This window comes from Syngnathoides biaculeatus, chromosome 13, assembly GCF_019802595.1.
Source record: "Syngnathoides biaculeatus isolate LvHL_M chromosome 13, ASM1980259v1, whole genome shotgun sequence".
Taxonomy (NCBI): domain Eukaryota; kingdom Metazoa; phylum Chordata; class Actinopteri; order Syngnathiformes; family Syngnathidae; genus Syngnathoides; species Syngnathoides biaculeatus.
The window spans coordinates 20769484-20784773 of NC_084652.1; the positions used below are offsets into that span (position 1 = coordinate 20769484).

General features: G+C 43.6%; 1 protein-coding gene and 1 long non-coding RNA gene across 2 annotated transcripts in view; one reads left to right on the forward strand and one right to left on the reverse strand.

Moving 5' to 3' along the window:
• Positions 1–1409: 1409 nt before the first annotated feature.
• LOC133511520 (uncharacterized) overlaps positions 1410–15290 on the reverse strand; it is a 59976-nt gene continuing 46095 nt past the window's right edge. Inside the window, exon 5 of the long non-coding RNA XR_009797930.1 lies at positions 1410–2541. This is a non-coding gene — a long non-coding RNA (uncharacterized LOC133511520). The remainder of the gene's footprint in view (positions 2542–15290) is intronic.
• LOC133510960 (gastrotropin-like) lies at positions 12317–14325 on the forward strand. The gene is made up of 4 exons (XM_061839492.1): positions 12317–12472; positions 12557–12732; positions 12801–12890; positions 14191–14325. The coding sequence occupies exons 1-4, from the start codon at positions 12406–12408 to the stop codon at positions 14239–14241; spliced, it is 384 nt and encodes a 127-aa protein (XP_061695476.1). The 5' UTR covers positions 12317–12405; the 3' UTR covers positions 14242–14325.

The following is a 15290-nucleotide window of genomic DNA, read 5'->3' on the forward strand; positions in this document are numbered from 1 at the left end:
GCAGTCAAAATGGGTCTGTACTTTATCCTTGAACATCTCGACAGCAAGGGTACCTATGCGAGGATCCTGTTCGTGGACTTCAGTTCTGCGTTCATCACCATCATCCCTGAACTCCTCTCTTCCAAACTTCTTCAGCTCGACATCTCTGCTGCCCTCTCCCAGTAGATCTACAACTTCCTGATGGGCAGGACACAACAGGTGAGGCTGGGGGACACCACCTCATCCACACACACCATCAGCACCGGAGTACCCCAAGGTTGTGTTCTCTCACCTGTGCTCTTCTCACTCTACACTAATGACCGCACCTCGTGGCATCTGACTGTCAAACTCCTGAAGTTTGCAGATGACACCATGGTCACCGGCCTCAACAAAGACGGTGAAGAGTCTGCATATCGACAGGAAGTGGCGAGACTGGAGCTTTGGTGTGGCCAACACAATCTGGCGTTGAACACTCTAAACACTGTAGAAATGATTGTGGACTTTAGGAGGCAACATTCACCACAGTTGCCTTTGACGCTGTCCAACTGGCTTGTGGCAACTGTCGAGACCTTCAAGTTCTTGGGAATTACTGTCTCAAAGGGCCTGAGGTGGGAGACGAACGTCAACTTCATCCTCAAAAAACCCCAGCAAAGGAGCTACTGAGACAGTTCTACACAGCGGTCATCCAATCAGTACTGTGCAGCTCCATCACAGTTTGGTTTGGAGCGGCTGCAAAAAAGGGACAAACTCCGACTGCAACGAACAATCAAGACAGCTGAACAGCTGAAGACTTACACCCAATGCGAACTAGGTCCAGCGCAGGCAGGATTCTTTTGGTTCCTCCACATCCTGGCCACCAGCTCTTCCAGCTCGTTCTGTTGGGAAAGCGCTACAGAGCAATGAAAGTCAAAACTAGCAGGCATTCAGACAGTTTTTTCCCTCTGGCAATTAAGTCATTACATTCTTAATCAGCAAATTTACTAATTTCTGTCTTGTGCTATTGTTGGGACACTCACATTCTGCTGGTCCAATCAATAACAGTATTAGTAATTTATTTTATAGACTATCGCACGATTCATCACTTTAACCTGCTCCCTTTGCACAACTGTCAATGCGCTGTCATTGCACTGGTCTATTACGGGAAGTGTGAATGGGTACTCTGTACAGGTTTTCCACAATGTGGAGCATTCACACACTTATCTTATACCTGTTCTAAACGAAGAAGGTTTTATATCTTGCACCACTTTTATAAGTGTCAAGAACGAGACTCGAGGGCAGAACCAAATGCACGACTCAGGTGACAGGTAAGCAGTGGGGAATAAGCCTTTATTTGTTCCAGCGTCAGTTACCACGGAGTCAGTCCAAACAAGCAGCAGGATCAGTAACGGTAGGCTTACGGGGTAGGTCGGGAGACAGGTGTTGGTCGGTACACGGGAGGTTGGTGTCAAGAGTACGCAAGTGCGGGAACGAGGCATGAAAGGCAACGATCTGGCGAAGACCAGTTGTCCCCAGAGTCCTATAAATACCGAGTATAATCAGTCAAGATGAGGCGCAGGTGTGCGCCTCCTAATCAGCGCCGGTGTGCTGGCCACGTCCAGCCAGAACTGGAAGGCAGGATCATGACAATAAGCAATAATTAATATAAATCGAAATGTCTCTTGTTCTTTGTTCTTGCTGCTTTGTTGGTCTTTGTTCTGTATGTCGTACCAGGGCAGCACCGTCTGCCGGGGAAAAATTTCCTTGGGTGTGTTTTTACACATTTGGTCAGTAAAGCTGATTCTGATAACATAAATTTCATGGTTTGTCATTCTTATTCAGCCAGCATTAATCCTTAATAATAAAGCAAATTTTGCTTGGCTTTCCCATCTGTGACACAGTTGTTGGTGTTTCAGCTACTCTTATCCTTTTTTATTTTACTGCCTATCAAAGCTTATAACAGCACTGCACAAGACTGTTGAAAGTTAACATGAGCACAGATGCTAGTCTAACTACATGATAGTTGTCTTGGTTGGTCTATCAGTATTATATTATTATTTTATATTGACAGTAGTCGGCTAAATAATCATCAAACTAAATACAAAATACTGTAAATCAAATGCAATCAAGCATATCAGATATCTAATCACCTGTGGGCAACAAAATGAAGTGAGATAAAGTGTGGTAAAAGTGAAATAGAAGAATAAGAGATAGAAGAAGTGAGATAAAATTTAACTTTTTAAACGTAGTAGAACATAAACTTCCTAAACATTTTAAAATTAAGACATTCAGAAAATTAACATTCCAAGCGACATGAAGGATATGCCCATTTCTGACCATTTTTGTGTATTCTTTGAATTGTAGTATCTTTCAGAAGTTAGATAACCTGTATGTCTAAGAAAAGGTACGTAAATGAGAGTGCTGCCACTACGTTTATAGAGACTGTCACTGTGCCACAAACTGTGAATGCTGGCATTATTGATGAACTTTTAGATGAACTTTGAAAGATAATGAACTTTCACCTGAAAAATCTCAAATGTCATGAATGCTGTTACACCAATAAAACCACGACAATCTTGAGTTGACCTAGAACACAGTGGAGGAGAACAATAATGAATGATATTGACCTGTAAATCAAAGTGTAGCAATCAAAGTGTAGCAAAGCAGAACAAAACTCCAAATTGACAACGACTTCTACAGACAAACTCTTTGTAATTTCAACCAAGTTAATTGGGGCTAGATAGCAATAGTTTTCTGAAATCATCAGTAAGAACTTCAACAATATTTGCAGACTGTATGCTGTGGTTGAAAAGCTTAAAACACCCCCGAATCAGATAGATACAGAACTCCTAAGGTGATAAATGTAATGAATTTGCTTATGTTTATATTGAAAAAATACAATGCATCAGTTTAAATATCAGCAAGAATCATCAAAATGATAAAAATGATACTATATCTGAAGCCACCCAGGCAAAACTATTGCAAAGCTAAGCTATTGCGAAGTCTGTGCTTGCTGATTTCCAGCAAATAATCAACTGATCACTTCAATTAGGTAACTTACCCAAAGCTCTTAAAGTAACTGCCCTGAAGCCTCTTCTAAAAAATAGAACAATGGACGCTTCCATGTTAGCAAGCAAGAGACACAGGTATCTCATATATTATATCTCAGTCTGGCTTTTGATACAATAGAAGATAATATAAGGCTGAACCAGTCAGAAACATGGGTAGGACTAAATGGAATGTTCTTTAAGTGGTTCAGGTATTACCTGGAGGAAAGGCGTTACCCTGTAAATACTGGAAGTGTTTAACCTAAACGAATGGGAATGACCAACGGGTTCCTCCAGGGTCAGTTCTTGGACCCCTCTTATTCAGCCTGTAAATGCTATCCATCCATCCATTATCTACCGCTTTTCCGGGTCGGGTCGCGGGTGAAGTAGCTTCAACAGGGATACCCAGACTTCCCTTTCCCCAGCCACTTCTTCCAGCTCTTCCAGTGGGTCCCGAGGCCTTCCCAAGCCAGCCAAAAGATATAGCCTCTCCAGCATGTCCTGGGTCGTCCTCGGGGTCTCTTTCCGGTGGGACATGCCCGGAACGACTCACCAGGGAGGCGTCCGGGAAGCATCCGAATCAGATGCCCCAGCCACCTCATCTGGCTCCTCTCAATGCGGAGGAGTAGCGGCTCAACACTGAGCTCCTCCCGGATGACCGAGCTTCTCACCCTATCTCTAAGGGAGAGCCCGGACACCCTGCGAGGAAACTAATTTCAGCCGCTTGTATCCGGGATCTTGTTCTTTCGGTCATGACCCACAGCTCATGCCCATAGGTGAGGGTAGGAATGTAGACTGGTAAATTGAGAGCCTCGCCTTTCGACTTAGCTCCCTCATTACCATAACGGACTGATACAAAGTCCGCATAACTGCAGACGCTGCACCGATCCATCTGTCGATCTCCCGCTCCATTCTTCCCTCACTCGTGAACACGACCCCAAGATACTTGAACTCCTCCACTTAGGGAAGGATCTCATCCCCAACTTGGAGAGGACATGCCACCCTTTTCCGACTGAGGACCATAGTCTTGGATTTGAAGGTGCTGGTTCTCATCCCAGCCGCTTACTGCGAATTGCGCCAGAGAGAGCTGGAGATCAGGGCTTGATGAAGCCAACCTAACCACATTAACTCCAAAGAGCAGAGATGCGATGCTGAGGCCACCAAACTGGACACCCTCTACGCCTCGGCTGCACCTAGAGATTCTGTCGATAAAAGTTATGAACAAAATCGGTGACAAAGGGCAGCCTTGGCGCAGTCCTACTCTCACTGGAAACAAGTCTGAGTTATTAACGGCAATGCGGACCAAAGTCTGACAGCGGTTGTACAGGAACCAAACAGCTTATATCAGGCGATTCGGCACCCCATAATCCCGAAGAACCCCCCACAGGACTCCCCGAGGGACAAGGTCGAATGCCTTCTCCAAGTCCACAAAACACATGTAGACTGGTTGGGCGAACTCCCATGCACCCTCGAGGATCCTGCCGAGGGTGTAGAGCTGGTCCACTGTTCCATGGCCAGGACAAAAACCACATTGCTCCTCCGGAATCCGAGACTCGACTTCTCGACGGACCCTCCTCTCCAGTACCCCTGAGTAGACCTTACCTGGGAGGGTGAGGAGTGTGATCCTTCTATAGTTGGAGCAGACCCTCTGATCACCCTTCTTGAAAGGACCACCACCCCAGTCTGCCAATTCAGAGGCACTGTCCCCGATTTCGACGCGATTTTGCAGAGGTGTGTTAACCAGGACAGCCCCACAGCATCCAAAGCCTATAGGAACTCCGGGCGAATCTCATTTACCCCGGGGGCCCTGCCACCAAGGAGCTTTTTAACCACCTCAGTGACCTCAACCCCAGAGCTAGAAAAGCCCGCCTCAGAGCCCCCAGACTCAGCTTCCTTGTGGGAAGGCATGTTGCTGGAATTGAGGAGGTCGTCGAAGTATTCTCCCTACCGACTCACAACATCCTGAGTTGAGGTCAGCAGCGCCCCGCCCCACTATACACAGTGTTGACGGTGCACTGCTTCCCCCTCTTGAGATGCCGGACAGTGGACCAGAATTTCCTCGAAGCCGTCCTGAAATCATTCTCCATGAACTATCCGAACTCCTCCCATGCCCAGGTTTTTGCCTCAGCGACCACCGAAGCTGCATTCCACTTGGCCAGCCAATACCTATCGGCTGCCTTGGAAGGCCAGAAATCCCCGATAGGACTCCTTCTTCAGCTTGACAGCATCCCTCACTGTTGGTGTCCACCAATGTGTACGTGGGTTCCCACCACGAGAGGCACCGACCACCTTACGGCCACAGCTCTGGCCGGCTGTCTCAGGAATGGAGGGACGAAACATCGTCCACTCGGATTCAATGCCCCCGCCTCCTCTGGGACGTGAGCAAAGTTCTTTCGGAGGTGGCAGTTGAAATTCCTTCTGACAGGGGATTCTGCCAGCTGGTCCCAGCAGACCCTCACAATACGTTTGGGCCTGCCACGTGAGACTGGCATCTTCCCCCGACAGTCCGCTATGCTACTCTTGTGTAAATGTCCCAAATGACTACAGTTCAAGTCATGTGTTGTGTCACTGTCGAAAGCGAATGACCCCAAATTTTCTTCAATTTAACCACAACAAAACTGTGATAATTGCTTTTTGGCAATAAAATAAAGAGGATTGTTGTTAGTAAATTACTGCACTCATTATATTCAAAAAACCAACAACCAAGTCCGAAACCTTAGTCTTCTGATAGATTCCGATCTGACTTCCACCAGTCATCGCCAATCAATTACTAATTCTGCTTTTTACCATCTGCTGAAGAACATATCTAGACTGAAGAACATATCTAGACTGAAAGCTTGCATGAGTCAAGCAGACAAGGAGACGTTTTTCAGGACAATATATTTGCATTTAATCTTTGAATAAGTTAAGTAATAACTGTACTGAAATCAATGTTTTGTTTTTAAATAAATGTTATTTTAAACATTTATTTCAGTACAATTATAATTTAACTTGGGTCACTGATGGTGTAGTGGTACACTTTGATGCAGGCAGTGTGGGATCAATTCCTGCTCAGTGATGGTGTCAATATGTCCCCTGTGACTGACTGGTTCAAATGAAATAAAATCAAAAGCCTTTATTGTCATTATATTATTGCGCATACAAAGAGATAATGGCGCTTCTCCACAAGGTGCTTGAACCAATAAAATAAAATAAAATAAAATAGAAGAACATCTTAAATATGAGGTAAAGTAACTCAGATAAAAACATTTTCAATCAAGGCACAGTTATTGCTAAAAGAACTTAAATGAATACATAAATAAAGTGTATTTTTCAGTCTTATTCCCAATGTCCAGGCATTGGTAAGATTATTACCTATTTGTACTCCATTGTTGCTCAGAGAACTAAGAAGGCAGGTCCCAAACGTATCGTGAGGGTCTGTTGGGAACATTTGAAAAAAAGCTTCAATTCCCACCTCCAGCAGAACTTTACCCAGGTCCTGGGGGACATTGAGTCCATTGTTCCATCCCTCCATTGCCGAGGCGGCTGGCTGGAGCTGTGGCCACAATGTGATTGGTGCCTTCCATGGCAGTTATCTCTGAACCTCTTGGTGGACACTAATTATGAGGGATGCTTTCAAGCTGAAGAATGTGTCCTATCAGACCTTTTTGGCCTTTGGGACTCATGAAGGAGTTGATGGGTACAGGCTGGTCAAGCGGAATGTGGCTTTGGTGGTCACTGAACCAAAAATCAAGTGTGGAAGGAGTTTGGTGAGGCCATGGAGAACGACTTTGGGATGGCTTTGAAGAAATTCTGGTCCACCATGCGACATCTCTGATGTTACAAGCTGTGCACCATCAACACTGTGCCTAGTGGAGATGGGGTGCCGCTCCCCTCGACTATGGATGTTGTGAGTTCATGGGTAGAATGCTTCGCAGTCCTCCTTAATTCTGCAGACATGCCTTCTCATGAGGAAGCACAGTCTGGGGTCTCTGAGGCAGGCTCTCCTATCGCTGGGATTGGGGTCATCGAGGTGAAGTAATTTTAATTTGCTAAACTTGCTCTTTCCATGTTTCTTTTGTTCACGTTGGTAGTTGATCTGCACTTTGACCTGAACCACTCTTTAGTTACTTCCAATGTCAAATCTGTTTAGGGTGGTACGACTGAGATCTGTTCCCACATTAGCGACTCAATTTCGACTGAAGTTGGCGTTGGCTTCATCATTCCCATGACCCTTGTGAGGATAAGGGGCTCAGAAATGGATGGGTGTTGGTACTTCACATAAAAAACTAAAATACATTAAAGAAAAAAATACAAGATGCTTCATTTACTATTAGAGAAGGGAGGTTGGTGAAGAATAAAGGGAGGCTGTGCTCAATTACTGCTAAGTAAGCAAGTGCAGGTAGCCGTTGCTCGCTGCAAATTCCTCCTCGGCGTCTTCTGCTTTCTGCTCTTTCAAAGTTGGGAAAATACACCGTGCCTTTTCCCTTGATGAACATGGGCCTGATATTAACCCTACGTTGATTCTGATCCTCGATCCATAATGTAATTAATGTAAGTAATTTCGGCGATGATCATAGAACGTTGCTTTGGGGTTTTTTTCTTCACAAAAAAGTTGCTTCGTGATCATTGTATCCCTCACAAGGACGAAACCATTCATGCTAAAATACGGGCTTTGTCCGTAATAATAATCGCCACGGTCATCTGACTGAAGCCCAAGTCTTGATGTCCATCATGTCCATCGGTGTTAATTCTTTCTCTGTTTTTTAAAAAAAAAATTAACGACAATAAGCTTCGGTTCCATGGTCAAAAAAAGCTTTCTTCTTTGGAGCCATAATTTGGAAAAAGGAGGGCAAAAAGGGCCAATAAACTCCCAGCGCACAAACACAGATAAGGAAAATGCATGAGCTAAGCAGAAACACGATGGTGCTGGGGCCATAATGGCGGACAAGTTCATCCAGAGTGATCATGGCTGCATCTCTGATCAATCTCCTCTTTGTTCGAGGTCAAAGTTTAGAGGGATGGCTGGGTCTTGGTAGATTTGCAGTGGTCTGATACTCCTTCGATTTCAATATGATTGCTTGCACAGTGCTCCTTGAGATGTTTAAAGCTTAGGAGATCTTTTTGAATCCAAAATCGTGTTAAAACAACTTCACAACAATATCTCGGACCTCCCTGATGTGTTTCTTGGTCTTCATGATGCTCTCTGCACTTTAAAGAGAACACTGAGACAATCACAGAGCAGGTGGATTTATACCGAGACTTGATTACACACAGGTGGATTATCATCTTCAGTCAACATTGGATCATTCATAGATCCTCACTGAACTTCTGGAGTGAGTTTACTGCACCAAAAGTAAAGGGGCCGAATAATATTGCACGCACCACTTTGCAGGTTTTCATTTGTTAAAAAGTATAAAATGTTCAATAAATTTCATTCCACTTCACAATTGTGTCCCACTTATTGTTGATTCTTGACAAAAACATGAATATTTACAGTGAAGAAAATAAGTATTTGAACACACTGCTATATTGCAAGTTCTCCCACTTAGAAATCATGGAGGGGGCTGAAATTTTCATCGTAGGTGCATGTCCACTATGAGAGAGATAATCTAAAAAGAAAAATCCAGAAACCACAATGTATGATTTTTTTAACGATTTATTTGTGTGATACAGCTGCAAATAAATATTTGAACACCTACATTTACCAATGTAAATATTTGGTACAGTAGCCTTTGTTTGCAATTACAGAGGTCAAACGTAACCTGTAGTTGTTCACCAGGTTGGCACACACTGCAGGAGGGATTTTGGCCAACTTCTCCACACAAATCTTCTCTGGATCAGACAGGTTTCTGAGCTGTCGCTGAGAAACACGTAGTTTCAGTTCCCTCCAAAGATATTCTATTGGGTTTAAGTCTGGAGATTGGCTAAGCCACACCAGAACCTCGATATGCTTCTTACAAAGCCACTCCTTGTTTTTCCTGGCTGTGTGCTTTGGGTCATTGTCATATTGAAAGACCCAGCCACGGCCCATCCTCAATGCTCCGACTGAGGGAAAGAGGTTGTCTCACAATACATGGCCGCGGTCATCATCTCCTTAATACAGTGCAGTCGTCCTGTCCCATGTGCAGAAAAGCACCACAAAAGTATGATGCTACCACCCCCATGCTTCAAAGTAGGGATGGTGTTCTTGGGACGGAACTCATCATTCGTCATCCTTCAAACACTTTGTGGATTTATGACCAAAAAGTTCTATTTTTGTCTCATCTGACCACAAAACTTTCTCCCATGACTCCTCTGTATTATCCAAAAGGTCATTGGCAAACTTAAGACGGGCCTTGACATGTACTGGTTTAACCAGGGGAACCTTCCATCCATGCATGATTTCAAACCATGACGTCTTCGTGTATTACCAACAGTCACCTTGTAAACGTTGGCCCTAGCTCTTTTCAGGTCATTGACCAAGTCCTGTCATGTAGTCCTGGGCTGATTCCTCACCTTTCTAAGGATCATTGAGACCCCACCCTGCCGTTCCAGCCCTGGCTGCGGCCCATCCTGAAGCTCCTGAGCCGCCTGGAGCCGGCCGTTGGGGGGGGGGGGGGTACTGTCATGATCCTGCCGTTCCAGCCCTGGCTGGGCCTGTCCCAGCAGAGCGACGATGATTAGGAGGCACACACCTGCGCCTCATCTCCGCTGATTAACCCTGGTACTTATGGGACCCAGGGGACGAATGGTCTTCGCTAGATCGTCGCCTTGCATGCCTCGTTCCTGCACTTCCAAATTCCTGACTCCAACCTCCCGTGTACCGACCAACGCCTGTCTCCTGACCTACCCTGTAAGCCTGTCGCTACTGATCCTGCTGCTTGTGTTGACTAACTCCCCGGTTACCGACGCTGGAACAAATAAAGACTTTCTCCTTACTGCTTGCCCGTCACCCGAGTCATGCATTTGGGTCTGCCCTCGAGTCTCATTCATGACACCACTAGGTGATATCTTGTATGGGGCTCCACTCCGATTGAGATTGACCGTCATGTTTGGCTTCTTCCATTTTCTAATGATTGCTCCAACAGTGGACCTTTTTTCACCAAGCTGCTTGGTAATTTCTCCATAGCCCCTTTCCAGCTGTGTGGAGTAGAACAATTTTGTCTCTGGTGTCTTTGGACAGATCTTTGTTCTTGGGCATGTTACAAGTTTTAGTTTTACTGATTCTATGGGGTGGACAGGTGTCTTTATGCAGCTTATGACCTCACACAGGTGCATCTGATTCAGGATAATACATGGAGCGGAGGTGGTCTTTTAAAGGGGGACTAACAGGTCTTTGAGGGTTATAATTCAAGCTGATGGACGGGTGTTCAAATACTTATTTGCAGCTGTATCACAAATAAATCATTAAAAAAAATTATACATTGTGATTTCTGGAGTTTTCTTTTTAGATTATCTCTCTCATAGTGGACATGCACCTACGATGAAAATTTCAGACCCCTCCATGATTTCTAAGTGGGAGAACTTGCAATATAGCAGGGCGTTCTTATTTTATTCACTCTATATCTTTATGTTTGAAGCCTGTAAGGTAAAAAAAAGTTGAAGGGGGCTGAATACTTTAACGAGGCACTGTAGGTACTTTGTTTTCAGGGCTGCAGGGATCTGGAGCTGATCCCAGACCACAATATAGGACTGGTTGCCTGTCATGCACAGGGCACATACTGTATATGTATGTACAGAAAACCATTTATAATTACATTCACACCCTCAATGGGAATTTAATTCATGCTTCCTTTCCAGAAATCAGATCAGTGTACAACTACAACATAAGAGGCTGAGTAATGATCCCTCAAGGAGAAATCTACCTAATTATTTTACACATGTGTACTTGTTAGTAATGTTAAAATATTGGATTTTATCCATTTAAATATTTCCTATAGGATTTTTTTTTTCTAAAAGGAACAAATCAAAGTGTGCCCTTCGAGGTTCCTCTGTAGGCTTTTGGTCTGGTATAACACTTCGACATTCTACATTGTCCAACAGCTGTTTCTAGAGACTTTGAGTCTTGTTTCTCTTTTTGTTTTTGTTTATTTCTTTGTTTGTTTTGCTTTGGTTGGGGTTTTTTTTTCTGTATCTTCAGTCAATCCAATGATGTGTTCGTGACAAAAGTAAAATGTTTCGACCCTTAAACTTCAAAGGGTGAATAAACAAAGTCTTATATTGTATACACTGTAGGTCTAAAGTGAATATTTGGAAAAAAAATAACAATATTGAAAAGAAATTAAAATGGAATTGGTGTTTTTAACCAATGCAAGAGGTAAATATCTTAAACCCTTGCAAAACATCAACATCTAACATCTAAGTGTTACAGCTCTGTCATGACCCAAAGAACACCAGAACATTCATCTGTTCATAGAAAATTTCAGGTGGATGTTTTTTCATGTATAAATCTGCTTGTCTGCACTTTAGAGCGATGGCTTCCAGCTCGAGTGTGTGTGAGATCAGAAAAGTCAGCGAGAGAGATAAAGATACCGTGTGTCTTTATAGGATGTTGCCCAACATGAAGTTTTATGTATCAATAAAGAGCTTCAAGGCCACACTGACTTTTCATGCTTTAGAACCACAATTATTGTTCTTTGAAATGGACATAGTGTGAGTGGGTGTGAGTGGTTAAATCTGAGTACTGCAGCAAATGTCTTTACAAAGTAACTGTTTGTCACAAATGCAAGCCTCAGGGGCTTCGAGTCAAGAAGTCCCCTTTTCTGCCAATAATGTTCATAAACATTTTCCATGAATCGATATTCTATATCACTTCTCCTTTTTGGTGCTTTCAGGTCATGGAGACTATCACAGCTGGCTTTGGGTGAGAGGTGGGTTGCACCCTGGACTGGTCACCCCTCAACACACACAGATGGTACAAGCCAAAAATCCAAAGCAAGTGAAGCAGACTTGCTAGAACTAACGTTATTGAAAATAGTGTGGGTTTTTTTTCAAAATGAATGGCAGAAAAATGTAAATGAGATACTGCATAAAGGACTTTAAAGTGTCTCTATGTATGTACAAAAAGGTTTGCATTATCAACTTTTTATACAACCAATTTTCCATTGTAGAGATAAGAAACAACTTCAAATAAATGCCCACCACACTAAAATAAATACAATTATCTGATGTCACAATCCACAGCATAAAAATACAGCCAGTAACCATAGGCCATTACTGGAGAGTTCATCGACCTCACGGTAAACCAGCAGCTCACCCTGCTGTCAGCATTTACCTCCATAAAAATTTCTGCATCTTTGATAGCTGACGACAGTCATCATTCTCAGAGATGATTGGGAGGTGGTGAGAAGTTGAGAGTATATAAACAGAAAGAGCGTCTTGAGCTCGGTACCTTACTTTCCCCTCAGCTTGCCTCAGCAGTTCCATAAACAACACCTCCAAGATGGCCTTTGCTGGACGATGGGAAACTGAAACCCAGGAGGGCTATGATGAGTTTTGCAAGCTCCTTGGTAAAGCTGGAACACTCATGGCCAACCAAAATGTCTTTCTCAAACCTGAGTCCTGACCACTATTCTCCCTCATTCCCTCTTCAGGTATCCCTGCTGATATAATTGAGAAGGGCCGTGACTACAAGCTGATCACAGAGGTGACCCAAGATGGAAACGACTTCTCCTGGACTCAGATCTATCCCACAAACGCCAAGGTTACCAACAGATTTACAGTTGGCAAGGAATGTGACATGGAGACCATCGGAGGAAAGAAGTTCAAGGTAGGATGGAAAAGGCTTGTGCATTGGTTGTTGGGACAATTAAATAAGTATAAGGAAAATGTTTCCAGGCCACAGTGCACATGGAGGGAGGCAAGCTAAGTGTCAACTTCCCCAACTACCACCACACCTCTGAGGTCAGCGGAGGAAAGCTCATTGAGGTGATTATGCCCATCTCATCTTATTCATATCATGAGATGATTGTTATTTTAGACTTTTAAATATATATGTAGAAATAAACAAGGAAACTACTTAAAATTACTTAACATCTCTCTAAAAAAATGTCATGCTTATTCTATATAGGCATTATACACAACGGGTATTTTAATTTTCCTGAAAGGTTGCTAAAATAAACAAAGGCAAAAATTGTATAACCGCCTGTCATTGTTGTAGTGAAGCTCTAGAGCATTGTAAATGTTAACCATAATAATTAAAATATTGATAAACTGACATCTCTGTAACTCTAACATTGAATGACAGTTTCTGATGCAACTCTTACACCGGCTCTCCATAGATTGTACAGTTGACTTTACGGTCATATTAGTGCTAGAGAGTGAATACACTTTTTCTCAAAAGGTCAATAAAATGGACTGTGTAGTTACAAGATGCAAATTTTAAAATAATGTTTGGGTGGAACAGTGTACCATGTCAAGAGCTCTGGAGTTCTGCTACCATGTTATTATGTTTTCTTTGGGAACTCCACTATGTACTGTATGTTAGGTTAAGTTAAGATTCTATATATTCCATCGATGTATTCAGTTGGAGTCCAAGCATGTTGGAACAGCTGGCGGAAGGTGTCTGGAATGTTATGTGACAGAAGAGTCTCTGCTAGGATGAAGGGCAAAATTTACAAAACAGTGGTGAGGCCAGCCATGATGTACGGATTAGAGACGGTGGCACTGAAGAAACAACACGAAGCAGAACTCGAGGTAGCAGAAATGAAGATGTTGAGGTTCTCGCTCGGAGTGAGCAGGTTGGACAGGATTAGAAATGAGCTCATTAGAGGGACAGCCAAAGTTGGATGTTTTAGAGACAGGATTCGAGAGAGCAGACTTCGATGGTTTGGACATGTTCAGAGGCGAGAGAGTGAGTATATTGGTGGAAGGGTGCTGAGGATGGAGCTCCCAGGCAAAAGAGCGAGAGGAAGACCAAAGAGAAGGTTTATGGATGTGGTGAGGGAAGACATGAGGGCAGTTGGGGTTAGAGAGGAAGATGCAGAAGATAGGCTGAGATGGAAAAAGATGACACACTGTGGCGACCCCTATAGGGACAAGCTGAAAGGGAAAGAAGAAGAAGTATTCAGTTGGAATAGGCTACAAAAGTATAGAAAGTGGATGGATGGATGGATGGATGGATGGATGGATGGATGGATGGATGGATGGATGGATGGATGGATGGATGGATGGATGGATGGATGGATGGTTCAAATGTCTGGTTAACTCATTTACTTTCTCTCTCTAGATCTCCACAGCTGGATCTGTAGTGCTCAAGAGAACCAGCAAGAAGATCTAAGTCCATTATGACCTCTGACAATTTGCATAGTTACAATGGAAACCTCAGGGCTAAAGATGGCCCAATAAATGAAGTTTGACAATATCAGGAACTTCTGTTTCCATTATTAATGTCTGTGCTTATGCTTTCTTACTTTTTTATTTTAACCTGTCTTGTTCAACTGCATTTTCTAGCATAATGGTGGTTCTGTAAACCTTTCGTATTCCAATAGTTTTAATGTGTAACAGTGACGTTTTATATGCTTCCTATGCTCATTTGTTTATTTCTTATTACTCTGATGTTTATTGCGGCACAGTGGATGATTGGTTAGAGCGTCTGCCTCACAGTTCTGAGGACTGGGGGTCTCAACCTGCCACCGCCTGTGTGGAGTTTGCATGTTCTCCTATGCCTGTGTGGGTTTTATCCACACATTATAATGTCCTCCCACATCATAGAAAAATGCATTAATTGGAGATTCTAAATTGGCCATTGGGGTGATTGTAGGTCCAAATGGCTGTTTGTTTGATAATGTCTAAACACCTGTAAGAACCTGAGTTGCTAACTGTGTTATTGTGTTACTTTGTTATTATTAGTAGTCGAAGCACAAGCAATGAAAGCCAATATTGTGTCTTGTTAGTGAATGAAGACCATGTCACATGCATGTTACTCAACTGGTGTACATGTAGCGCTCCTTGGCAGGAGCAACTTGAAGAGACATGAATTCAGAATGCAATGTCTTTCTCTTCTGGACACAAAGTGCACTGAGGAGACGACACCTGCGCACGGTCTGTCTAGGACTGAGACAGCACACTGACGAAGGGTGGGCCTGTAAGGGGGCTATGTCAGTGAGCCTAGCCCACAGGGGGAAGCAACCAGTGAGAGAGAGTGAGAGAGAGAGAGAGAGAGAGAGAGAGAGAGAGAGAGAGAGAGAGAGAAGGAGAGAGAGAGAGAGAGGCATGGTGGTGCAGCTGTAAAGCATTGGCCTCATGGTTCTGAGGTCCAGGGTTCGATCCCGGCCCTGCCTGTTTGGAGTTTGCATGTTCTTCACGTTCCTGCGTGGGTTTTCTCCA

What these genes read in the sequence shown, in the direction of transcription:
- LOC133510960 (XM_061839492.1), top strand. Translation starts at nt 12,406, where the DNA reads ATGGCCTTTGCTGGACGATGGGAAACTGAAACCCAGGAGGGCTATGAT. An exon ending in TGAGTTTTGCAAGCTCCTTG is followed by an intron (nt 12,473 to 12,556) that starts GTAAAGCTGGAA and finishes TTCCCTCTTCAG; the next exon opens with GTATCCCTGCTGATATAATT. An exon ending in GCGGAGGAAAGCTCATTGAG is followed by an intron (nt 12,891 to 14,190) that starts GTGATTATGCCC and finishes TTCTCTCTCTAG; the next exon opens with ATCTCCACAGCTGGATCTGT.